The sequence below is a fragment of the Ambystoma mexicanum genome, chromosome 2q (genome assembly GCF_040938575.1).
Source record: "Ambystoma mexicanum isolate Mex_15411 chromosome 2q, UKY_AmexF1_1, whole genome shotgun sequence".
Lineage (NCBI taxonomy): Eukaryota > Metazoa > Chordata > Amphibia > Caudata > Ambystomatidae > Ambystoma > Ambystoma mexicanum.
The window spans coordinates 1,135,136,165-1,135,163,277 of NC_090924.1; the positions used below are offsets into that span (position 1 = coordinate 1,135,136,165).

At 47.2% G+C, this 27,113-nt stretch overlaps 1 protein-coding gene across 6 annotated transcripts in view; it reads left to right on the plus strand.

Moving 5' to 3' along the window:
- Positions 1 to 27,113, plus strand: part of SNX13 (sorting nexin 13) — a 2,094,218-nt gene that overhangs the window by 833,077 nt on the left and 1,234,028 nt on the right. For all 6 annotated transcript variants that reach the window (XM_069648499.1, XM_069648500.1, XM_069648503.1 and 3 more), the window contains 2 exons: positions 13,335 to 13,434; positions 13,900 to 14,093. In XM_069648499.1, the coding sequence (XP_069504600.1) occupies positions 13,335 to 13,434; positions 13,900 to 14,093 (294 nt within the window). The remainder of the gene's footprint in view (positions 1 to 13,334; positions 13,435 to 13,899; positions 14,094 to 27,113) is intronic.

Below are 27,113 nucleotides of genomic sequence, written 5' to 3' on the forward strand. Positions count from 1 at the left end.
ACCCGCCCCTTCCGCTGCTCCCTGCGTCTCTCCCTCCGTCCTGCACCGTAGCTCCGCACACGTTGCCTGTCGGTGTGGGGCACCCTAACCGGGCGACAACACAGCCACGTTCCCAGCCCTTTCGTGGACGCCACAGCTCTCTCCCGCGGCTCCACTAAGTCGCGGCGGCCATCTTGGTTTCACGCCTTCGCGCCCGATCAGGTTTCGTTATCGTCTAATATCTCGGTAAGAGGCTGGCTTTCTGCTATCCAGCTCCTTGTGCCTGTGCTGCACCTTATTCTCTGCGCCACAGATGCGTTTGGAGCCAGAATTTTTCCATCGAAAAGGATGTGTAAACAGGATTTTGTCGGCGGCCGCTTGAGCTCAACGGACTCACGTCCTGCCCGCTCGCATGCTGGCCACGCCCCCCACTCCTATCTTTTCTTAACTGCTTCTCTATCGACTATCCTGCTCTCCTCACTAAATCTGGTAGGAAGAAGTTTAAAAAGGACATCCTGGTCTCCAACCCAGGCCTCCCTATCGCTGACACCCACACCAGTGCCTCCAAGGAAACTCTCACCGACATCCTCTTTGTCGTTCCCTCGCCAGACCTATGGACCCTACATATGGTCTCTGTGCTCTCTCCTTTCTCTTCTTCTCCCAGTAATGGTGGCACCCGTTGGGATGCCCTCCTAGCTTCCTTCCATTCCTCTAAGGTCATCATTAATGTTTACTTGAATAGGACCGTCCTGGTCCAAGGCCCTCAGGCCAACCTTCACCTCTTTGATAGACGCTTCCCGCGCCTCATCAATTTCCTTTCTTCTCCTGCTGTCCTCTCTCCCCCCTGCGCGGCTTCTTCGCCTCCCCCTGCTGCCTCCTTCTCCTTCCCTCTCTGCCCCCTCTCGGGCTCCTTCTACACCTCCGCAGGGCGTACCTTTGATCTGTACCCCTCCCCGGAAATCCTTCAAGGATGACAACCTTCTCTACATTGCCACTCTTTTTTTTGATAAAGCATTTTTATTGTTTTACATCACAATCAAAACAACATCATGAAGGGGCTAGCATGTCTTTTCGAAGGTCAACATTTGCAGATTCGTTACCAATCACCCACAACATTTCCCCAAGCCTTTAATGCGATTAAACAGCATCACCCCTGCAGCGTCTTGTGGGATCTAGGGTCCTTCCTCTTCCCACCTCACCCATATTTTGTCCGCTTTTACAGGGCAGCCTCTTGCATTGTATATTCTGTGCTCTATCATTGCACATATGTCCATGTCCGCTGCCCATTGCTCCATCGTTGGGGACTCTGGTGCTCCCCACTTTTGCGCTATGTTGCGCTTCATCAGCCCCGCTGCTGTGTTCAAGAGCAGCCTTTCCCATTTATTAAGAACAATCTCATCCGGAACACCCAGGATGAGAATCTTTGGGTCCAGTGGTATATGACAGGTAAGGATCTTATTAAGTTCAGTACAGCATTTGTTCCAGAAGGTGTGGATTCGGGGGCATGCCATAGAATATGAAAGAAGGTCCCCTCTTCCTCTCCACATCGGAGACAGTTCGGGTTCGGTGCTCTCTTCCAACTATATAATATTGTTCTGGGGTAATAGACTATATGCAAGATTTTTAATTGGACCAGCCGAAGCCTAGAGGAGATGGCAACCTCCCTTGGATGTATTAGTGCTTGGATCCAGTCTTCTGGGTCTATCTCCCCCACATCCACCTCCCATTTAGCCTTTGAGGCTCGTCACTTCAGGTGTGGCAAAGGATGTAATAGCGTTATATAGGATGGAGGTGCATTTGGTGGGGATGAAAGCTGGTAACATGTTGCGTTCTATTGGTGTGTAGTCTGGGATACTGGCATTTACAGGTATATGGTTTCTTAGGGCATGGGCCAGTTGTACATAGTGGTATTGCTCGGTACCCGGGAGATGGAATTTTTGCTGGATTGCTTCAAACGAGGCTAGTTCCCCTCCATCAAGAATATCTTCAACTCTCAGAATCCCGGCTCCAACCCATCGAGGCCATGGGTCAAGCTTCTTTACCTCGGACAGATTGCTATTTCCCCACAGGGGTTGTGCCGTGGTTATTTTATTTTTCCACCCTACGAATCCATGCGCTTGTTTCCAAATAGTAATAATGTGAATCGTGGTCGTTGGTGGGGGGGGTCTCGGGAGGGTTTGGTATAGTATGTGCAGTGGGTCGGTGTCATGCATAGCGGCGATTTCAGCCCTGATGTGGGGGAGTTCCCTGTCTCCGTGAAGCAGGTCATTGACCACTGCAAGTTGTGAGGCCCAATTGTAGGTTTGGAGGCAGAGCACCCCTATCTCGCCCTCCCAGATCGATCTTTGGAGCGTGGTTAGCGCTATCCTTGGTTGGCCTCTACCCCATATGAGTTCCCGGATGAGGGTTTCAACCCGATCAAAGTCGGAGTCTGGGATCTTTAGTGGGGCATTCTGTAAGACATAGAGAGACCTTGGGAGAGTCATCATGTTAAAGAGTGCGGCTCTGCCCTTGGGTTTGAGGGGGAGAAGCTTCCAGTGGTGGACGTCAGTGACAAAGCAGTCAAGTACCGGTTGAATATTGTGTGTTGCATAGGTAGTGAGGTCTGTTGACACCCAGATCCCTAAATATCGAAAGCCTTTATGTTCCATTCGGTACAGGCATTCCTGGGGGTTGACCAGCGCACCACCAATTTTAAGCCCGCTAAATTCACCGAAATGAATAAGCATTTGTGTCACTATAGGGCAGGACCGGGCTGGGTCCCCCAGATATATCAGGAGGTCATCTGCGTACAAGGAAATTCGGTCCTCATGCCCTTCAGGCCATCTGAATCCTGGCCTGGCTGCATTTTGGCAGAGCTAAAGGGTGAGAGGCTCAATTGCAAGGGCAAAGAAAAGGGGAGAGAGGGGGCAACCCTGTCTCGTGCCCTTTCCCAGAGGGAAGGACCGGGAGGGCCAACCATTCACCCTGACCTCCGCTTGGATGTTAGTATAAAGTAGTTTTACCCATCCCAAGAAGCTGTCGCCAAACCCCATGCGTCTCATGATTTCCCAAAGGCTGTCCCACCTGACCGAGTCGAAGGCCTTTTCTAAATCAATTGGCAATATGGTGAGAGGGGTGTCGATAACTGGGGCCCGTTCTAATGCCAAATGGAGCCGGCGCAGATTCATTCGGGTTGATTTGTGTGGCATAAATCCGGGTGGATCATGGTGTGGGCTACCGGCTGCAGTCGGTTGGCTAGGAGCTTGGCGAGGACCTTGGCTTCACTATTAATAACTGAGATAGGCCTGTAAGAGGCTCACATCTCCAGGGATTTATCAGGTTTGGGATTGACCACAATGGTGGTTTTACATAGGTCTGGTGGGAGGGTGCCTTGTTCACGGGAACCATGTTGCATTTTGTAGAGGGGGGTTGCTATTTTGTTCCCTCCAAGCTTTTGTCAAGCTTAGGCCGGGAATCCATTAGGGTCTGGTGTTTTCCCTGTTTGGAGTTGTGCTAGGGCTTCGGCTATTTCCGATTCAGAGAGATTGGAGTCTAGTTCAGCTCGCTGTTGTGCTGTCAATGATGGGAGTGCTATATCCTGTAGCAGGGTCGGGTCGAGTGGTGATATCGGGGCTCGATATAATTCTGCATAGAATTGGGCGAAGGCCTCTGCTATTTCGGCATCTGCCTGGTACCTTTCATTGCATGGCGTAACGATTTCCCGGACGCAGCGTCGTCCCTCATCCCTCCTTTCAAGCCAGGCCACCATTTTGCCTGCTTTGTCCCCCAGCTCGTAAATTCTCGCTCTGGAATCACAGTGGGCTTGTTTGGCGTTAGCCAGCATGGTATTTCTGAGACGTTCTGTGGCTAGTTTAAGGGACCTTTGGGTCTGCGGGGTAGGGTCAAGAATGTGCGTATTTCCGGACTGGATCATTTCCCTCTCTGCCTCTATTATTTTTTGGAGTCTCTCTCTCTTTTTATTCGCTATCCAGGAGATTATTTCTCCTCGCAGCACTGTTTTGTAAGCCTCCCATACTATTACTGGGTTGTCCACTGCCGGTTCATTTATATCAAAATATTCATCGGACTCTTCCGTGAGGTGGTCAATCCGTTCGGGGATCCCGAGGTGGTAATTATTCAGTCTCCATGTTCTAGGAGGGGTCGTGCCTTGCATTCGCATTTCTATGATTAGGGGCGAGTGTTCCGAGATTCCACGAGGGAGGAACTCTGTAGATATTGCCCTATGTAGGTCTGTGTTCGGGAGGAAGAGGTAGTCGAGTCTGGAGAGGGAGCCGTAGGCTCCCGAGCGGAACGAGTAGCCCTTGTTTTGGGGGTGTAGTTCCCGCCACACATCGCGAAGGCCCAGAGCGGATACAAAGTTAGACAGCCTCGTGGGGTTATCTGGGTTGCGCCTTCTAAGGTGAGTACGATCTGTGGTATTGCACATAACATCATTAGAATCTCCCCCCAGTATCCACCGATCTGGCTGATGTTTCCCCATAAGAGTGGTTAAGTCATCCAGCAAGTCCTGGCCCAATCCAGGTAGGGAATATATCGACACAATGGCCAATGTCTCCCCCCAGAGCGATCCCAGGATGGATACATAGCGACCTTGAGGGTCCTGTTCTACGATCTGTAGGGAGAATGGGAGTCTTTTGTGTATGAGGATAAGGGTGCCCCTGGATCCCATTGTGTACCCCGAATGGAATGCGGCCCGGTAGTTGGTTCTCTGGAAGAGGGTGCAGTGTGTTCCTGCTAGGTGTGTCTCAGATAGCATGGCCGACTGGATTTGTGCTTGTGCCATCTAAAACTCGTGATGGAGGGCTTGAAGGATGTCTTAGTCGGGAGAGCTGCCTCCCGTTGGTGTGTCTTGCGGGAGTAGGGTCCCGATAAATGGTGCTGAAGGGTATCATATGCACAGGGTTGTGATTGGGTAGTTGTTTGAAGATGCTATAGTCCCGAGCTAACAAAATATCATAAAAACATTCCCGGCCTCCCTCCTCCCTATACTCCACCCCGACTTGAAGTACCGAACATCGCTGATCCTCCAAACCTTAGGGGGTCAGCTCACACTTTAATGTTAGGAACAAATGGAGAGAAGAAACAGTCTGCTCCATTTCCTGCGCCGTGTGGTCGAGTTTCTCGTGTTGGAGCAAGCCACACAACAATGAGCCAAGTTCAAGGAATAGTGTGTCGTTGCGCCGCTGTGATCCATGATGCTCCTTTGGTGTAGGATCATCGCCTGCTCATCTTTCATTCTGGTTTGCTTCCTGTTCCGGGGCTTCCGGTTCCAACCTTCCAGGATCCCTTATTTGGGAGGGGCGGTCCCGTCCGCGCCGGGGTCTCCCTCTGTCTCTCGCCGGTCTCGCTTTCCAGTTGCCTTCGAGGTGGGTTTCCGCCCATTTCCATGCCTCCTGCGGGTCGGTAAATTGTAGTGTGGATCCCTTATGATAGATTTTAAGCTGTGCTGTAAAGAGCAGCCCATATTTAACGTTCATGAGGGCTAGCTGTCTTTTAAGTGGTTCAAAGAATTGCTGTGCCCGTTGAACCTCTTGGGTGTAGTCAGGAAAGAATGTGATTCGGGATCTGTTGTGGGTTATTGTCTCTTTTGAGCGCAACATCTGGATGAGGGCGTCCCTGTCCTGGTAATTGAGCAGTTTAGTGATCACTGTATGGGGTGGCGCGCCCAGGATTGGTCTACCTGAGGGCATCCTATGGGCTCTCTCAATCGAAAAGAATTTGGAGAAGGAATGGGGTGCATAGATATGTGTGGCCTCAACCACTCAACTCCTCCTCCTTGGAGATTTCAACATCCACCTGGATATCTCCTGTCCTCCCTCTGGACTCTTTTGCGACCTCTGGACTCTCTCTCACGCACTATTCTCCCCTCTGGCCCGACTCACTCTGCAGGACACACTCTGGATGTTCTGATCTCATCAGTCCATCCCCTTTCTGTCCCTCTCTCCACTCCTCTGTCCTGGAGTGATCACTTTCTCCTTTCCTCCCATCTAACCCTCCCTATTCCTCAGGCCAAGCCACTTCATCACTGCCACCCACCTTCTCGGTCATCCGACCCATGAAGCGCATATCAGTTGAGGCTTTCGCTGCCACCTTCTCACCTTCCCCCTTGGCTGATCCTCACCCTGACACAGCCCTCTCCACGCTCCGATATCTGATACTCTTGATATCCTTGCCCCTGTCATGAGAATCCACCTGAAGCCCAAAGCCAAGTGCAAATCCTGGTACGACTCTGACCTCATCACCCTAAAACGCAAGTGCAGGGTGGCCGAGAGGAAATGGCATGCTTCATGTACATCCTCTGACAAACTGGCCTGCCGCCTGCTCCAAAGGCAATACCGGCTCTGTCCTTACCAAGAAGAGAGCTCATATCCAAGCCTGCGTCTCTGCCGCATCTAAAAACTCAGCTGAACTTTTTCAAATCTGCAAGGAACTGGCCAATCCTGCTGCAGTCTCTACCTCTCCTGTCCCTTTCCTCGGCCCTCTGCACTGTACTGGCTTCTCACTTTATCTCTAAAACTCAAGACATCCTGTCCTCGCTCTCCTTCTCTCCCCTCCCTCCCCCTAGCCCCCGCTCTTCCACTGGCCGTTCTGCAGCCACCTCCCCGCCCTCCTTCTCTGCCTTTCCACTGTTTGCCGCAGACAAGGTTTCTAGATAAGTCTGATCTATTAAAGTCTTGTCAAAACAGGTTCACCCCTGTTCCTCCAAAACCATCAACGACCACATCGACTCCCTGGCTCCTGCCCTGACTGACATCTGCAATCACTCCTTCGCCACTGGAGTCTTGCCATCCCCCCTGAAGCACTCTGTTGTGCACCCTCTTCTTAAGAAACCCTCTGCCAACCCCTCCTGCCCGGCTATCTATCGCCCAATCTCCATCGCTCCCTTTCTGGGCAAGCTCCTGGAGAAACTGGCCATCTCCCAGCTTAATCTCCACACTGAATCTGTTGGTTGTCTTCATGACCATCAGTCTGGCTTCAGAGCTGCCAGAAGCATGGAAACTGCTCTCCTGAACATCCGTGAAGACCTACTCTCCAACCTTGATTCCAACACCCCGTGTCCTCATCTTACTTAATCTCTCCTCTGCCTTTGATATGGTCAACCATGCCATCCTGCTCAACCGTCTCCGTGATAACCTGGTTATCACTGGTCATGCCCTGGCGTGGCTGACTTCTTTCCTCTCTGACCGACCCTCCCATGTCCAACTTGGGTCCTTCCTCTCTATCTTTTTCTCTACCTGTGGTGTCCCCCAGAGGTCTAACCTCTCTCCCTGGCTGTTCAACTAATACCTGGCACTCCTTGCCCACTGCATTGCCGCTCTCTTCCCCAACTTTCTGTGCTATGCAGATGAAACTCTGCTCATTTTCAGGCTACCCTCGGCCACCTCTTCTCTGTCTCTCATCACTGTCGGTCTGCCATCCAGGAGTGGTGTGCCGCCAACGACCTCTGCCTTAATGCCAGTAAGACTGAGATTCTCCTCGTCGGCACACCCACTCCCACCTTTTCTATCGCGCCTCCCTTGGCCCTCTTCCTGCCTCCACCTGCGTGGCAAAAAACATCGGGGTCATCTTCGACTCCACACTCTCCTTCGCCCCTCACATCTCTGACGTCTCTAAGAAGTCACACTACCAGCTGCACCTCCTTAGAGGTATTCTTCCTTTCCTCGCTTTCCCCCAGAAGCTCACTGTCTCCAGAGCTCTGCTTTTCTCTAGGCTGAACTATTGCAACAGCCTCTTTCTAAATCTGTCTGCTTCTACTCTCCGCCCTCTGCAACTGATCCAGAACAGGACTGCGAACCTTGTCCTTGTCCTTGGCCTTAAGCCCAGGGATCGTATCTCTCCAGGACTGAAATCTCAGCACTGGATCCCGGGGCTGCGAGGATTACGTTCTTCAAAACCCTTTGCATTGTCCACAAGGCCTTCTGGGGCCCCAGGCCCCAATACCTACAACTCTCTCTTCCCAAATATCTTCCTTCTCGAACTCTTCGCTCATCCGCCTCCAACTCCCTCAGGGACAGTCGCTTCTCCAAGCAACAAGTTGGCGGTAGATCTTTCTTTGGCTGGAGCCTCCCTCTGGAACAGCCTCCCCGCCTCCCCGCCTCCCTGAAACTTGGAGAACCATCTCCAGTTCCGGAAGCACCTCAAAACCCTTCTCTTTGCTTCAGCTTTCTCTCCTCCTCTCCCCTGCTGACCTCCTGGCTGAATCTTGAAGTGCACTGGTTACCTGGCCACCCTCTGATCTCGTGCCCAGGTCCCTCCCCTGTCATTCACAAACACCTCCGCTGCCTGCCTGGCTACCCCCGCACTTGGAGACTGTTTCTTTATCCCTACAGTCCCACTACCAGCACTTGACACCTAATTTCTGCACTTAACTTTGTACTTGCCACTTGCTGGTCGATACCTTTACTTACTGTATTATTATATTCCATGTAATGCACTGTCCCTTTCCCCTACCCCCTGCACTTTCCATCTTCCCCCCTTCCCATGCACTTGCGCGATCTGAATGATACCTGGCCTAGGAGGATCGTTGTCCGTCCTCCCTGTGTTCCCCTGCCCTTGCCTTGTCGCACCTTGAAACACTTGTGTATAGGCGCGTTATAAATGCCATTATATCATATCTACAGGTTTGTCTGGTTCCAACGCTGATCTGAAGAAATGGTTGCAGGAGTCCTCTTCTTATCCAAAATCCAGCCTGGATGCAAGTCCAAGTCCATCAATGGTAAAGATCTGCACCATTCACACAGCCAGTTAAAAAAACATAAAGGATAAAAAGGGGAAACATAGTTTCCCAGTATTGATAATCCGAAGGACTGATCAGTTTCCCCATAACAAATTGGCAAAAGGCAGGGGAAGTGAAGCTGAAGGCTTTACTTCCCCTCACGAAGTCAGAACAGGTTTAAAAACAAGCTAAAAGATTGGGTGTCCATAGAAACTATGAAGGAAAAGTTGCCAAAAGAGAAATCTTTCCTAACAACCCCCATCATTATATCTTCCGACTCATCAAATAGATTAGGTGGTAGAGCATTTCCTAATTTCAAATGAAATACCGCCTCTTGACTGTGTTTCCGACATCAATTTCTCCAGAAAAAGTACGAGTTCTGTTAAGCAGCAACCTTTGTATTTATTCGGGCTATTGTATCGATATGTCACTTTAATTCATCATTTTAATTCTAGCAATTTGGAGAAATGTCATGTGTTCAGATATTACCAGATGGCTCACATATTTTCTTTTAACCGATGCAGCCAGTCTGCCAAAATATCCCCATTTTAGATTTTTTTTGTAGCCGTAATGTGACGAGTACAGAAATCATCAATGGCTATGTTATTAGATACACCTGTCTCTTGTAATAAAATTATTTCCGCCTAGTCAAGGAAGTCTAGAACTGTCAGACATTCCAATTTCCTCTTAGCGTCAGCAATATTCAACACGATTGTAAAAACGTGTCCATCAGAGGTTGGTGGAGAAATTATCTCAGACGTGATGTTTGGAGTCATCTCTCCCAGCCTGATTAAGGATAAAGGCCCTTTCTTCAATGTGGATAAGGTCATATTACACTGTGGTGTATTAGAGGATAGTCAATAGCGTCTAAGTCATTTAGGCAGTCAAAACGATTTGTCATTGGCAGTGTGGGGGCTGAGAAAAGTGGTCTTCCTACCTGCATTGTGCCAAATGAAGAGGCCACTTAGTTATAATTCAGCGATTGTTTAGAAGCAGGTGGACCGCAGATTTCACTGCTACATTTGTTAGTTGCAAAGCTTTATATATTGTGGATATTCTGAGACCAGTATTGACACAATATTGATAATGCAGGCCCCAACATTCCAAACAGTAAATTCTCGACACACTGCATCCCACTGAGAACCATTTTATGGCATGCATTATAGGGATGGAAAGACCTTCCACAGCAAAATACTTTATCATACATTTTTGAGACTTGGGGATTTTTTTCAATCGGGCGTCATAACTCACATTGAGAAACATGCTTTAAGTGTTATGTTACTTGGCATTTATAAAGCGCTCTATATATCATTGGTATGACCTCAAAGCGCTGGTACGTTGAACGCCCTCGGGAACCGTAGTTCTGGTCAGTAGAGGGAGACAGTGTCATAGGATGCGTGGGTGCACCAGATATGTGTGCAGCTGATGTAATTGCCGGATGGTAGCTGCATCCTAGCGTTGGGTGTGGTGCTGGAGATATCAGTTGGATGTGTGCAGTGTGGTGGGTGGACACCCAGACTGGGCTCTGGCTGCGATAGGCCTGAAGGACGCGTATGTGAGCAACTAGGCTGAAATGTGCTCGGCTAGTTGCGCTTTATATGGGTGATGAGGTGTTCATGGGGTCGTATTCGTATGTGAACAGCTAGGCCAAATTAGTCGGGGTATAGCTGTGTTCTATTTGAATGATGGTGTATAGTCGAGAGTAAGCGTAGTGATGTGAAATGATGGTTATCTTAAAAGTGCCGGAGACCAGTCACGTGAACAGGATGGCAGGGAACAGGGCGACACACGGACACATAGAGACATGGGGCTGGGTTTACAGTGACAGGAGAGGGGGGGTACGGATATATAGCACCAGCATGGGGAGCAGGAAAGCAGGGTACACAGTGATACACGTGTGGGGCATGTTAACATTTACATTCGCATTTCTATCCAGATGCGATTCAGGCTAATGTTCACAGCTCCACCCAAGCGTGGGACATGCCAACATTTGCATTTCTATCAAGAAGCGACTCAGGCTAAGGTTCACAATTCTAACTGAGTGTGGCATTGCCTATATTCACAATCCTGTCCAGGTTCGACGCAGGCTAATGTGCATAACAATGTATTAATATAATGTATTCATTTGTTTGCACAGTATTTTGGATGTTTTCGGCAACATGGTTTTCCGTGACTCCTCTTTGGCTTCTTTGTGAACTGGCTGTTCTACCATGCCAAACTTGGGGGAACCCTTCAAAAGAGTGAATTGCTTCAAGAAGTTGTAGCAGACTATAATGATGTTTCCTGTTGTATATTCAGGGCATCACCATAAGATTATATCGAGGTCCAGGCCTTTGACCAGGTCAACAGGGAGCTTCTATGGGGAAAACTAAAAAGAAACAAATGTCCACATTCCATCCTGGAACAAATCCAAGCTCTTCATACAGAAACATCAATATCTGTCAGATTAGACCAACAAGGAACCATTTCCAAATCGATCTCTACGTCGAGAGGCGTTAAGCAGGGCTGCCCTCTGGCGCCGACCCTGTTTTGTGCATATCTATGGGACTTTAAAGACACAGTGCCTCAGGTCAGATCCTTTCCGCCGAAACTGGTTGGATCTAAGTTTTTGCGCCTTCTCTACGCGGACGATTTAATCATCTTAGACCAAACTCCTATAGGCCTTCAAAGGCAGTTGGACAATCTGAGTGGTTACATAAGAAACAACAACTTGGAAATTAACACATCAAAAACTCAGATTATGATATTCCAAAAATCATCCAAAGCAAAAGTTAACTTTATTTGGCTGCTGGAGGGAGCCAAAATTCAGACGGTGGAAGAATTTAAGTACCTGGGGGTCACTTTAAGTAATAACCCCACAGATGAGAACATGCAGCAAAAACTGTGGGAGAAGATGAAGCGCTTACTCGCCCATGCTAAGAGCATCGAAAGAAAATGTTTTGCATTTTCTTTACAACCGATTATTCAGTTCTATAGAACAAAAGTTGTTCCTGCGATCTTATACGGAACAGAGGCCGCCTTAACTCTTCCGGACGATCTATGGCAAAAACTCTAAAGTCTCTTTTGGAGGAGCTTATTGACTCTCCCACCATCAACCCCAATGGTCCTGATCCGAAGGGAACTCTGCGTTTCATTTTTAAGTGTTATCAGAGACAGAAACACCACCTAAGTCTCTTTAGAAAACTGATAACTCCTAACCGCCCAGAAATCCTCAACATCATTCATCATGAATTGCACGACCTGAATTCTAGCCTTTTAAAATCTTGGGCACAGAAAGCCAGGGATACCCTGATTGACATAGGATCTTCAGAACCTGAACTCATAAACAACCCAACAAAGGTGATTATGAAACTGGAAACATGGGATTGGATAAAAACCCAAGAGTCCGCTCTAGTGTACAAGTCAGTCTCACACCTTTCACTGGTAAGTAGGAAACTGAACGACACAAGACCTTACCTCAGATCATTTCCGAACCGTCAGTCCCGGCAAACGTTTATGAGAGCTCGTTTGAACATCATCGCTACCAAAGAAATCGGAGCCATTAGAGGGATCTCGACCTCTTACTTATGTCGGTTCTGTGTCAAGAAGAAACAAAGGAAATCATCCGACATCTCCTATTGAACTGTATAGGTCTGGAGAAAGAGAGACTGACTCATATGCTACATTTGTTCAAGGATACATTTCACTATGACAAGGAGGTTTGGTGGAACAGTCTAATGGAGGGAGAGAGAACGCACAAGACTATTGCGGTGACTCAATTTCTGCAGAACATTGACCTTACGAAAGCTTAAAAATAGATCATTGCATTCTATTCTCATCTTAATTTTTCCTTTTCTCTTGCTCCTTTTACTTTCCCTTATCAGGATTCTTTTTAGGACCGCAAGTGTCTGTTTCTTTCAAATGAAGGATGTAACATTCTTTTATAAAAGAATGTGAAAACATTTTTATATAAAAAAAAATAAAAAAAAATAAGATTGTATATTCTGTTGGCTACTGTCTGACCTCGGCTGGAAGACATTATTTGAATATGGTTGTTGGCAACAGTTGTGCCCACTTGATGTAGGAAAGGTACTAGGAGCTTTCATTCTGCTTTTTGTAAACGTTCAAGGTAGTTATCGGCATGAAGGCCAAATATAAGAAATACTTTGTGAAAGTAAGCATGCATTCTTTTTTCAGTTCTCTTGTCTAAGAGGGCCTTTACATGGCTGTTTGGTACATATAATCTTTGTCCTGCTTTTTTGTTAATGCATAGAACTAATGAACTCTGGAGGATATGTAATAAATTGTTCATGTAATTGTAGTAAAGTGTCCAAGCAGCCAACCTACTCTACAAGTAAAAAACAAAGAAAACGAATGCCCTTACGACTAGTAGTTAGTTCTGGGAAAGAGACCATTTTGTAACAAACCCCTTCTCGTTAAGGTACTGGCCTTTGCAATTGTTTCCAGTAAATTCTTTGACATTTAAGCAATGGAAGCATATCAAGCTGAGCTTAAAAGCGCATTTATAGCATGTTATTTGTATAAACTGCTTTTTGGTAGACTGAAATAAGATTAATCCTAAAAAAAGTGAATAGCAAATCTCTATTGTTATCTGAATCCTAAAATGCTTTACCTAAATGTTTTGTTTGCCCTACAGGAAATTGATACTGTGAAGCTTGCAGCACATTTTGGAAAACTGTGCACAGTCCCCCTGGATATCATTCTTGTAGACAATGTTGCACTTCAGTTTTTTATGGGTAAGTGTCCTATGTAGTTAAACTTACATTTATTTTCCATTTACATTTTAAGTGGATAAAAAAGTAAATGCCTTTTTAAAATCTTTAACGAAAAACCATGGCTGAAGTTTGGTTCATTTTAATATTGTGGTGCTATGAAATGACATAATTATGAATGTAGAAATATTTGCTTGCAATATCATTTTGTACTGTATGACTACATGTTCAAACTTGGTCACATCTATGTCTTATCGTGTCACTGACTTTGAATTATTGTTAATTTCTCCTCAAAATGTGGTGATCCTTTCAGAAGAATGCATACCCTGTGCTGGGCCCTAGGCAACTGTTTTACCAGTTACTTAGGCGTACCCATTGGCAGTTGAGATGTGTATACAATCTACACAGACAATCCAGGCAGATTTATTTTTGCTTCTTGTATGCTTCTCCCTTAGGGTGGCATTTTATGTATTTGCTCTGTATTTTTAGATTACATGCAGCAGAATGGGGGTCAAGCACATCTCTTCTTCTGGCTGACAGTAGAGGGATACCGGGTAACGGCACAACAGCAACTAGAAGTGCTTCAGAGTTTGCAGCGAGATGGAAAACAACAGACTAACCAAACCAAAGGCCTTCTAAGAGCAGCTGCTGTTGGAATTTATGAGCAATATTTATCCGGGAAGGTAGGCATGTTCAACCATAAAAAGAAACTGTGGGATCTAAACATAGTGCTAAATGTTTAATCCAGTTCATATTATTTGCTAGGAACAGTCTTGAAATGGCACTGTCTTGGTCCAGCGCCCTCGGGCCAATTGCCTCCTTTTTGATAGAAGCTTCCCGTGCCTCATCAACTTATTTCTTCTCCTGCTATCCCTACTTAACCCTCTCTGGTTCCTCTGCCATCTCACCGGCACCCGCTGCTGCTTCTCTGGCCACCCTGTTGCCTCCTTCCTCAGCTACTTCTCTGGCACTCTCTTCTTCCTCTCCGACTATCCTGCCTTCTCTTCCTTCCTCCTCTGTCCACCCTCTGTCACCTCCAACACTTCCGCAGGGTGCACCTCTGGCCTGTACCCCTCCACGGAAGTCTTCAAAGGTGGCAACCTGATCCACATCGTTACTCTCAACTCTTGCTCTGCTGTCATACACTCCTCTGACGTCTTCTGGAAGAGCTTGATTTGGATGTACTGTGTCTCACCAAGACTTTGTTCACGGCCAGCTGTGTCACGAGTGTTGACCCTCTCCTTAATGATGGCTACAAGATCCTCTCTGAACCCAGAACTAACCTTCCCGGCGGCACTGTAGCTTTGATTTTCCCGGAGTGGATCCCTGCTTCTGTCATTACTATGCAGGACTCCTCCTTTGAATGCCTGGTCTGCAGACTATCTTTCTGATGTTTGTTAATCTGCGTAGAATCACATGCTGTGCATAGGTCTGACATCCAGTGGTCACTGCGGAGTATTGCATTTTGTTTTTCGTAGTCGAAAAGGGGACGTCGACAAGGCGTGTCTGTAACACTATCCCTATAGTGACGTGCGTTGTACCCACAATCCCTCACGCGTCGAGGTCCCTCAGATTGTTTTTTTCCGCCCAGCTTATGGTCGCCTTACGGGGAGCTCCTAGAGAGACATTGCTAAACAATTACTACGGACCTCGGTCCTGAATATATACTTATTGTTAAAGATCCCTCCCCTCGACGTTAGCTGTGAAGCTGTTTCTCCGCCGAGCAAGTTTTCGACGGAGGAGAAGAGACGGAGGAGATCCTTCGGCGCTGCCGAACACGTGGCCAGGCCACGCCGGCCAACATACAGTAGGGAGAGTGGGGGTTTCGAACTTTTACCTTCTCGTCGAGAATGTCTTTCTTTCTCCCCTATCTTTCCCTTGGGGTTGTTATCACCAGTTTTTATTGCCTCAGCTATGGAGAGGACACCTTTTAAGTTTTGCCCACGCTGTAGGGGCAAATACACTTGGAAGGACAAACACAAGCTCTGTAATCGTTGCTTGCCCCTCGATCATAAAGAGGACAGCTGCGCGGCCTGTAAGCTCTTGAAACCAAGAACTCTTAAAGAACGGAAAGTTAAGAGGTGGGCGGACTACGCGATGTCGAAGTCAGTTTCCCCACCCGCCGCCGCTGTTACAGAAAGTGACGAGGAGGGTGATAACTCGACGTCCGTTACAGAAGTCATTAACCCCCAGAAGGAGCGCTCGCGCTCCTCGACGTCCGGCCCCGACGGGCTCGGCTCACACCCTGCTTATGGGGATGAACACCCCGGCGACAAGGACGCACACAGACCCCATAGGCCTAAGCACACAACCCACGGCTCTTCTTCGTCCAGGACGAAGGATCCACCAGCGCCGAAGGGGACGCAGGGCACTCCGGCGTCGACCTCAGACCGCAAGGGTCTCAAGCCCCACCCCCACCCGCAAACGCAGCCGCGACCAGCGATTGGGCTTTTATCTAATACGGGCGCTACCCCAAAAACATCCGACGTAACGCTCCATAGAGCGGCCGTCGAAAAACAACGCGCAACGCAGGCAACGCCGACTCCAGAACCCTCGACTGACGAACTCGTCGTCGAGAGTCTGGCGAGAATTGTTTCCGAGGACAAACGCAAGCGGACGACGAAACAGACGTCGAATACCGCACCCAAGGATATAGAAACGCCGAAAAAGCACAAGAATAGCCAGGAACTGCCCCATCCATCTAAAGGCACTTCTGAACTACCGGAGGGCTTTTCTGAGGGCGACGGAAACCTTTCGTCGACGTTGTGGGAGCGTTCGAAGCGTTTTGAAGCCGAAAACACTGATTTCCCCCCTCTAGACTATTCAGGGGTTCCCCATGAGACTCTGGAAAGACTCCATTCTTGTATGGAAAAGATGGAGAGGTTTTTGGGTAGCCAAAACCCACCCACACCCAAAAGACCAAGAGAATGGACCCAGGATGACCCTAGGGTCAAGATTCCTAGGCTGTTTACCCCTTCGACAGATGCATATGACCTCACTGAAGAGGAGCAATACCTCCAGGAAGATGAGGAGTGTTTAGGTGGAGAGGAAGAACTTGAGGAGGAGAGGTTTGAGGAAGACCCTTACACTAGCGCAGGAGCTTTTGAAGAAGATACAGCTACCTCACAGCCCTGGCACTCCCCATCAGTGCAGCCTTGGCAATCCCCATCAGTGCACTCAGACCCTGATGTCTTTCATCCTTCTCCTCCCAAGGACTCACCTATTGGGAACACCTCCCCCATAGATGACCAGCCTTCACTTAATGCACTATTGCGCAAGGCAGCAGCGCATTTTGAAATAGACACAGGGGAGACCCTTCCGGACATAGACTTTGTAGAAAGGGTTATTAAAGAAAAAGCCCCGGTCAGCCAGTCCATTCCGCTCCTGGCTTCTATAAAGAGAAGAATAACTCCTTCCCTTTCCAATCCAGCCTTAGTCAGAGGGGTCAACCCTCGAATAGAAAAGCTCTTCAGCCCTGCCTCTTCTGATCCTTTGTACATCAGGGGACATTCTATCCCGGACTCATATAACAATTCCCTACTAGCTAGCTACGCAGATGCACAGTGGAGCAACCTGCGCAGCGAAGCAGAGGACGCACCAGAACCCCTGCGCTCACGCCTGTTGGCTACTATATCAGAGGGAACTCTTGTAAAGCAGGGCATCGTAAAGAACTCCTTAGATGCCGCAGAGACAGCTGGCCGCTCTCTGGTTCAGGGAATACTTCTCAAACGCCATGTCTGGCTGCGCAATTCGGGATTTAAACCAGAAACCCAGGCTTCCCTAATAAATAAGCCCATAGAGCAAACACATCTGTTTGGGAAAGCAGTTGATGAGGCCCTAGAACATGCGAAGGAGTTTGATACCATCAAGACTCTTGACCAAATTTCTAGGCCACCTAACAGACGCAGCTATGGCAATAGACGCTCCTTTCGTGGCCAACGCCAGCAGCAAAGCCAACAACAATTTTACTCTGCTACCAACTGGCCCTCTAACCAAAGCACCCAGTTCAGTCAAAGAGGCCAACGTCGTGGCAAAGGAAGAGGGCGCGGCTCCAGTCCAAAAGGCCCCACGCCCAATACCAACAAATGACCCAAAGATTCGGGTCCCCTCCCATGCATCACCGGTCGGGGGCCGGCTAACATCGTTCCTTTCAGCATGGGAGGGAATAACGTCAGACCGCTGGGTATTATCCACCATAGCCCACGGATACTGCATCGAATTCAACGGTTCCCCGAAATACAGACCCCCACGGAACCGACGCATGACACCGGAACACCTCACTATTCTTCTTCAAGAAGTAGAAGAGCTACTGAAAAAAGAAGCTATAGAGGCTGTCCCCCTATCTCAGGTAACAGAAGGTATTTATTCAGTGTACTTCCTTGTACCCAAAAAGGACTTAACCATGCGCCCTGTATTAGATCTGCGCCCAGCGAACAACTTTGTCAAACCCCAAAAGTTTCGTATGGTGACCTTGCAGGAAGTAATCCCACTGTTATCACAGGGGGATTACATGACAACACTAGACATGAAAGATGCATACTTTCATATTTTAATGTAGCCAGCGCACAGAAAATACCTCAGGTTCAAGATAGAGAACAAACACTATCAGTTCAGAGTACTACCCTTCGGGATAGCATCTGCACCAAGGGTATTTACGAAAGTACTGGCAGTGGCAGCGGCCCACCTGCGCAGATTATCCATCCCGGTTTACCCGTACCTCGACGACTGGCTCATAACAGGGGATTCTTACGAAACATGCTTCTCCAATACCCAAAGGACCGTAGACCTTTTGTCCCAACTGGGCTTCTCCATCAACGAAAAGAAGTCCAGCTTAGACCCCAGCCAAATCAAACAATTCCTAGGGGCTCTAATTCGAACAAAGGACGGCCTCGTCTTCCCCTCCAACGAGAGGGTCCAAAACATGCTGTTTCAGATCCCCCAATATGTGGCAGGTCGAGAGGTGACGGTACGCAAAGCAATGCGCTTGCTCGGGATGATGGCGTCATGTATTTATTTGGTACCTCACGCGCGCCTGCGCATGCGCCCAATGCAAGAGTGGCTCTACAGCCAGTGGTGTCAGGCCAGCGGACAATGGGACGATCTGGTGGTAGTCTCGCAGGCCTTGGTTCTCTCGCTACGGTGGTGGACAAAGGAAAACCTGTTATTAGGGAAAACTTTTGCCACACCCGCAGTGGAAGCCACTCTAACCACAGACGCATCCCTTACAGGATGGGGGGCTCACCTATCCCATCAGACTGCTCACGGAGTGTGCACTCCGAGCTTAGCATCCAAGCATATAAACCTGCTGGAACTATTAGCAGTGTTCAAAGCACTGAAAGCCTTTCAGGAACACTTACAAGGAAAGACAGTGATGGTCCTCACAGACAGCACCACAGCCATGCACTATCTCAACAAGCAAGGGGGCACTCACTCTCCAGGACTGTCCAAGCTGTCCCAGAATATATGGAAGTGGGCTCTCAAACACAACATGTTCCTACTGTCACAACATGTACCAGGGGAACTCAATCTGCTAGCAGACAAACTCAGCAGAGACTTCCCCCTACCCAAAGAGTACGAATGGCAATTACACGAAAACATCGTCTTAGACGTCTTCACGCAATGGGGTTTCCCGGAAATAGACCTGTTCGCAACCCTCGAGAACTCACAATGCCAAAGTTACGCCTCCAGGTACCCCCAGAACCAGTCCAAGGGGAACGGTCTGTTGATTCAATGGTCAGGGAAATTTGTTTACGCCTTTCCCCCGACTCCCCTCCTCAACAAAGTGGTGCACAAGATGCACCAAGAGCAGGTTACCATGATACTAGTAGCCCCAATGTGGGCCCGGCAGCCATGGTTCGCTCACTTGATGGAGATGTCCCTATCTCCCCCAATGAAACTTCCCTGCCCGTACAACATGCTGTCACAAGACAAGGGCAGGACACTGCATCCATGCCCTCAGACCATGAACTTAGCAGCCTGGCTCCTGAGATCATAGAATTTGGACATTTACATCTCCCTCAGAGATGTATGGACATCCTCAGGGAAGCCAGAAAACCTAATACTCGCCACTGCTATTCTAGCAAGTGGAAAAGATTTGTCATCTGGTGTAGAAGTAAGAACATCAACCCGGTTGACTGCTCTGCCACTAACATTATTCTGTACTTGACCCATTTACTGGATTCAGGTCTAGTGTTTAATTCCATTAAATTCCACCTAGCGGCACTTTCTGCATACACCACTTCCCAACTTAAAGTGTTGTGGTGGAAGATACCAGTTATCAAGGCCTTTATGGAAGGGGTAAAAAGAATACACCCCCCGATAGCTAACCCAGCTACCGGATGGGACTTAAACGTGGTACTTTCTAGACTCATGGGCACTCCTTTCGAACCCATGCACAAGGCAACTCTTAAATACCTCACTCTTAAGACTGCTTTCCTAATAGCTATCACCTCCATTAGGAGAGTAAGTGAACTACAGGCTCTTTCTGTACTAGACCCCTTCGTATCAGTTCACAAGGATAAGGTGGTTCTTCGCATACACCCAAGGTTTGCACCAAAATTCATCTCAAAATTTCATGTAAACCAATCTATAGAACTACCAACGTTCTTTCAAAACCCTTCCAGCTTGGGAGAAAAAAGTCTGCATACACTAGATGTACGCAGAGCTGTCATGTTCTACATGGAAAGAACCAGATCACTGAGAAAGACTAATCAGTTCTTTGTCTCGGTGGCAGCAGGAAGAGAAGGAGATGCAGTCTCTAAGTCCACTATATCTAGATGGATTGTACAATGCATCACTCTCTGTTACACTCTTGCTAAGAGAGAACTACCCTTCAAGCCAAGAGCACATTCCACTCGAGGCACTGGGGCTTCCATAGCATTCATTGCAAATGTTCCCCTTGAGTCCATCTGCAAAGCGGCTACCTGGAGTTCTGTGCACACCTTTACAAAACACTACTGTCTAGAGGCACACTCTAGATCTGACTCCCAGGTGGGACAGGCAGTATTAAGACATCTTTTCTCTACTGTTCCTTCTCATAACCCACCGCCAACTCCGGGTACTGCTCGCTAGTCTATGCACAGCATGTGATTCTAAGCAGATTAACAAACATCAGAAGACAATGCATTACTTACCGTAAAAGCATTTCTGATGGTTGTATCTGCTTAGATTCACATGCGCCCGCTCTTACTCCCCGCTCGGATGGAAGGAACATAGACATCCTCTACTATATTTCTCTCTTTTCTGTACTCACTCACGTCTAGAAGGCTCCCTCAGGGCAGAAAAATACAAACAGAGGGACCTCGACGCGTGAGGGATTGTGGGTACAACGCACGTCACTATAGGGATAGTGTTACAGACACGCCTTGTCGACGTCCCCTTTTCGACTACGAAAAACAAAATGCAATACTCCGCAGTGACCACTGGATGTCGGACCTATGCACAGCATGTGAATCTAAGCAGATACAACCATCAGAAATGCTTTTACGGTAAGTAATGCATTGTCATCTTGCTTGGCCTCTCTCACTGTGGCCACCATCTACAGGTTGCCCTCTTCCTCTCTGAGTCGGCAGACCATTGCGCCTCCCTTCTTGCCTCTACCTCTTAACTTTTACTCCTCAGAGACCTGAACATACACCTGGATGCCACCAACCCCTCTTTGTGACTCTTTCGCAACCTCTGCAAGTCTCTCTCTCGCTTTTCCTTGTGTCCTCATTTTCCTCGATCTATCCTCTGCTTTTGACACAGTCAACCTTGCCATCCTGCTCAATCGCCTCCTTGATAACCTGGTTATCACTGGTCAGGCCCTGTCCTGGTTGACCTCCTTTCTCACTGACCGACCCTCTCATGTCCAACTGGGGTCTTTCCTCTCTTCTTTATCCACTTGTGATGTTCCCCAGGGGTCTAGCCTTTCTCCCTGGCTATTCAACCACTACCTGGCACCTCTTGGCCACTGCATCGCTACATTCTGTTCTAACTTTCAGTGTTATGCAGATGGCACCCAGCTCTCCTTCAGGCTCCCCTCAGCCATCTCTGCTCCTTCTCTCACACCAGACTGTCCGCAATTCAGGAATGGTGTGCTGCCAATGATTTCTGCCTTAATGCCAGTAAGACCGAGATCCTCCTCATCGGGACACCTGCTCCCTCCTTTTTTTTTCTTGCTCTCTCTCTGGCCTACTTCTTCCTGTGAGGCTAAGAACCTTGGTGTCATCTCAGACTCCACCCTCTCGACTCACATCTCTGATGTCTCTAAGAAGTCACACTTTCAGCTGCACCTCCTCTGAGGTATTCTCTTCCTTTTCTCGCTTTCCCCAAGAAGCTCACTGTCTCTAGAGCCTTGGTCCTCTCCAAGCTGGACTATTGTTACAGCCTCTTTCTAAATCTGCCCGTCTCTACTCTTCGACCTTTACAACTCATCCAGAGCAGTACTGCAAGACTTGTCCTTGGCCTCAAACCCCAGGGATCTTATCTCTCCAGCTCTGAAATCTCTGCACTGGCTTTCTAGAGCCTGGAATGGCACTACCTCCAACTTTCTCTTTCTAAACATCTTCCTTCTTGAGCTCTCCGCTCATCCACATACCTGAAGGTCAGTCACTTTTCCAAGCAGAGAATGGGGGGCAGATCTCTCCTCGCCTGGGGCCTCCCTCTGGAACAGCCTCCCTTGGTCTCTCAAACTTGGCCATAACCACCTTCGGTTCCGGAAGCAACTGAAAACCTTCCACTTTCTCGCTTCCTCTCCCCTGCTAATGTCCCCGATAGCTCTGCACACTGGCCCCCCCTGAACTCTGGCCCAGGCTCCTGCATGTCCAGTTGCCCTTGCATTACCTCCAGGCTCCCTCAGCATTTAAGGGTCTGTATCTGTAACCCTTCAGTCCCTTCTCTGTGCACTTAAGAGCCACCCTATGCAGCACTTATTGAGTCACCTGCACTTCTACTCATCCCCCCCACCACCCACCCATTGGCTCGTCTCCCCTCCCCTCTTCCCCCTCACTTGTGCGATCTGAATGACACGAGGCCAAGTAAGATCATGGTTTGTCCTCTTTCTGTTTCCCTTCCTTGTCTTGTCACACCTAGAAACAGTTGTGCACAGGCGTGTTATAAATGACTTATCAAATCAACATTAGTATGAGCATCTGCGTAATGGCTTACATAAACCTTTACTGTTTTTAGGTAATCGCCTTGACTGAGAATTATACTGTCTTTGTTCATAGTTTTGCCATCTTACTACTTTTCATCCTGATTTTTTTTCTAGTGGATTCCTTCCTCTCCCACATATTTATCATCTTAGAAATATCTTGCAGGCACAAGTCTGACATTTGAGAGTATTTTCACTGCTATTTGTTGACTCAGCAGGGTTGGTTCCCATGACTTCATAGATGAGGTTCATGGGTTGTATATAAGTTGGCTGTGCCCCATTACCTCTGGCTCATTTTTCTACTCCTTGGCGCTTCTTTTGGATGTTCACTGTAAGTGATTTTAGACCGCGTTGTGACTCCTGTAAAGGCCTCCCACTTTAGGCTCTAAGAAGATTGTGGGAAGTCTGATGCATTTATCGGACCTGCACCAGCGCTATTTTGTGCCAGACCATGAGGATTCTGGCTCCTGCATGTAAATGAACACTAATGGCATTGGTGAGCAGGTTCCTGCTGTCCCTAGGAGTGTGAAAACTTCAACCAGCTTCTGACTCCATCAAAGCCTCCTGGTATGTTTTTTATAAAAATATCCATGCAGTCTGGGCGTTCCCCGGTCTCTAGAAAGGTACAACTCCTTTCAGATCCTGGTTAACAATTTTGGCAAGGTAATCCTTTTTATCCAACACTTGCTTTCTCAGATGTTGATTAGCTAAGTTTCCTGATTATCTAAAAACTAGAATGTCAAACCTGCATAGACAAACTTGGCTTCTTTTTTTAATTTTATTTTTAATTATTTGTGTATAATCAAAAAGATTTTTACAAGAATCTCTTCAAAATCTCTTCAAAAAGAAGAAAAAACAGGTCAGGTAGAGCTGTCGACAAAGTATGGAATGTAAAGTTTAAAATGAGAAAGCTAAATTTCTAATTTCTTGCGGCTATGGATGTATTGGCTGCAGCGACGCAACTGTCTCGTCAGCCGTTCTTTCCGATGTTGTCTGAGCTGTAATCATCTGCATGGCTGCTTCCAGAATCTTAACTGCCGCTATGGTGTATCTTGTAGTTTCTCCTGAAATCAGGCAATACCACCAGATTTCATCGTCTCGGATTTGTGAGTCTGCGAAGAGCGGGGTCAGAATGAGACCCGCAAGTGGCTTGTTTTTTTTACAGTACATTGGCAAGTGTTGAATTGTTTCTCATTCGGAGCCCTCTTTACATAGTCTACACTTACCTGATGTTGAGAGAGCACGCGTTGCTCGAATTTCTTGAGTTGGCAGTACATTTAAGCATATTCTCATAAACATTTTCTGAAGTGGTTTATTTGGGAATTTAGAACAGTATGCTAGCAGGACTTTCAACTTATTCGTAGGTGGCGGTAGGTGAATCAACAGACGGTTCGCAGATGTTTTCTCACATGTACGTATCCAATCGTCAAGTCCCAATTTGGTTTTTATTCTTTCAGGGTTGTTGATCAAATCTTCATGAGAGCATGCCAAGTCATTCAGTCTACAGTCCAAGTTATGTTTCCATGTGTTTAAGACTTTACATCAGCCACTTTGTAGTTCTTTGTTGATGATTTTATAGATCTGCAGATTCTCAGGCATCAGAATCTTCCGTAGGAGCTCCATTTGTTTTTGTTCAACTGTGGCTGCTAGCGACAGTAAGCCCAATTCTCGTCTAATCGCTGGAGTTGATGTTGATTTCGGAAGTCCCAAGACGGATTTCCACACATGACCTTCAATCTTTGGCCATATCGATGATGGAATATTAAGTGATGCATCCATGCCATAAGTCAGTGTTGGAACCAATTTCGATTTATAGAGATGTATTGCTGGTATTAGTGAAAATTTCCCAAATCTTTTATCGACCATCTTCAGTTGGCTGGTCAAGTTTTTTGTCTTACTCCATAATGCCTGTATCATTGCTTTTTCACTATTTGAAGAGTCAATCATTATGCCAAGATATTTGAATTGCGGGACGACTTCAATTTTTCAGCTGTTAAGTGACCAATGACTTTTATTCTTGTTGACGTTTTGCATTTTTTCCAGGATCAGAACTTTAGTTTTTTCTGTATTGATTTCCAAGTTATTGGCTTTGGTAAATTCGGCTAAGTTTGAGATTTGACTTTGTAGCCCAATTTGGGTCTGATCCAGGAGGATTAAATCGTCCGCATATAAAATGCGAGATGTTTGCTGGTCACCAATCTTAGGTGGAAAAGATCTGACACACTCTTCGGAGTATTGAAAGTCCCCAATGTAGGCGATGAAAAGGGCAGGTGCCAAGGGGCAGCCCTGCTTCACTCCTCTCTCCGATTTGATTTCCTCAGAGAGGTGACCCTGCTGATTCAGCCGTACACGTATTGAGGTATTGGTGTGCAGAGCTATTATTGGCTCTAAAATTTCGGCTGGGCAATTCCAGTCGGATAGTTTGGTCCAGAGTTTTTGTTGGTCGACTTTATCGAACGCCTATGACATATCAATGAAGGCTAGGAATACTCGTGGCGCACTCGTCTTGATATTACTTTTTATGATATTAAGAAGCAGGATGTTAATGCTAGTACTTGCGTCTTTCAAAAACCAGTTTGGTATGAGTCTTGACATGGTGATGTTTTGGCCCACCTTTGGAATTTCTGGAGCAGTAGTGACGCGTAGATTTTGCCAATTATGTCCATCAAAGCTATTGGTCTGTAGTTTGCGGGATGGTCACGCTTTCCTTTTTTGAAAATTGGCACCACTACCGCTTCAGTCCATGATTTCGGGATCTGTTTCACTGTTTAACATTGCTGGTAGACTCTACTTATAAAAATTGCCCACTCCTCCGGGTTCTGTTTGAGGTCTATATTTGTAAGGCCGTCTGGTCCTGGAGCTCTTGATCTTTTTAGTTTTGAGATTAGGTTTTTGATGTCATCGATATCTGTAAAATCCACCCAAGTGTTTTCGTCTGAGAAAATTGGCATTGTTGCATTTGTCTCTGGGAAGGCAAAGAGGCGGTGGAAATGGTCTATCCAATCTTTCTCCGAAACCGCATTGACTAACTGGTTAGAGGCCGAAGAGTCTTTGCTTTTTATCAATTGCCAAAAGTCAAAGACAAACTTATCTTCATGTCGGGGGCATACTAAATTTGAAGGAGGTAATTGTATTCTTCATGAGATTTGACATTTGGCACTTAAAACACAAAATAATAACATCTGGCACTTTCAAGATATGAACTACATTGATTTGTTGTGTATAGTTTTATCTAAAAATATGGTTTTATTTTTATATAGATATAGGTACATAGATTGCCAAATCTTAATTAAGCAGCTCAAGAAATTATTTTTGGAAATGGTCCTTTCTAGACCCAAGATCTGTTACTTTGACACAATACAGCGTTAGCATTAGATAAACACATGTATGCTTATTATAAAATATGTGAAAGCAAAGAAACATGAAAAATGTATTTACCGGTTTGCTTGAATATGTATGCATGCAGATTGAACAGGTAGAAATATAGGCTGGTAGTTTGCCTAGGTAATATGCATATTCTAGTTAAATGTCAAATTAACCTACAAATGTGATATCAGAACAATGTTGCTATTGGCTTGCTCTCACAACATGTCTCACTACATGTAAATTAAAGAGTTCTTCTATTTAAATCCCAATTCTTCTATTTGTTTAAGCAATCTCGGGAGGATAGCTTAGGGGCAACGTGCTCGCGTTGGAAGCAAGACGACACAGAGCAACACAGGTTCGAACCCCGGGTCCGCACTTAGTAACCTCTGGGTATTATGTAACTTATATCAAATTATTATAAACGTATAAATCTCATTGTCGGAATGCCAAGTTTCCACTGAAACAGTGAATAGGATCTCCTTCAGTACACACTGGATCCCGTACTACTTTTCAGGAACACACGCCAGGAGGATTATTCTGTTTACTTTCCCCTATATCATTTTGTGTTCTTCTATCTCCCCTGTACAAGTATTTTATTCTTCTTCTTTCCTTCCAGTAGACTTTGGTAAACCCCTTTCCCTTGTTTGCCATGAACAATTAATGTCCTATATGATCTGGACTGTTCAAGGGGGCTGGGGCAAGGCTGTTGGGCAATGGCCAGTGGATCACACGGGCACTGGCCAGATTAAACAAGAAGCCGTTAAGAGATTGGATGTTGTCATGGGGGCGGATGCCCTACTGTTATGGCTCTCATGGGGCAGGTGGAAAACATGGCATGCTTGCGGCCAGGCAGGGTTTATTGGGTTACACTAGTGAGGCAATAAAGGTCAGGCAACTTAGGGCCAATCAATAAGGATAAACAAGATTTTGGGAGCAGATCTCACGACAACAGGGAAGTAATGCGTGATTTCGAGGGAGAGCTTACTTCAGCCTACCACACCCACCAACATGTGCCAAACGTTCCAGGACGCCTGCCTTAACACTTCGCCCCCACTGTTCTGTGTCCCACCAGAGAGAAAAGCAAGAAGACCAGAAAAGCAGTAGGAAGAATCAAGGAGAGGACTGAAAGGGAGAAGAGAAGACGGACGGTGGACAAGAGCAAGAACAACAGGGAAGAGGTGGCACTATATAGAAGACTTACCAA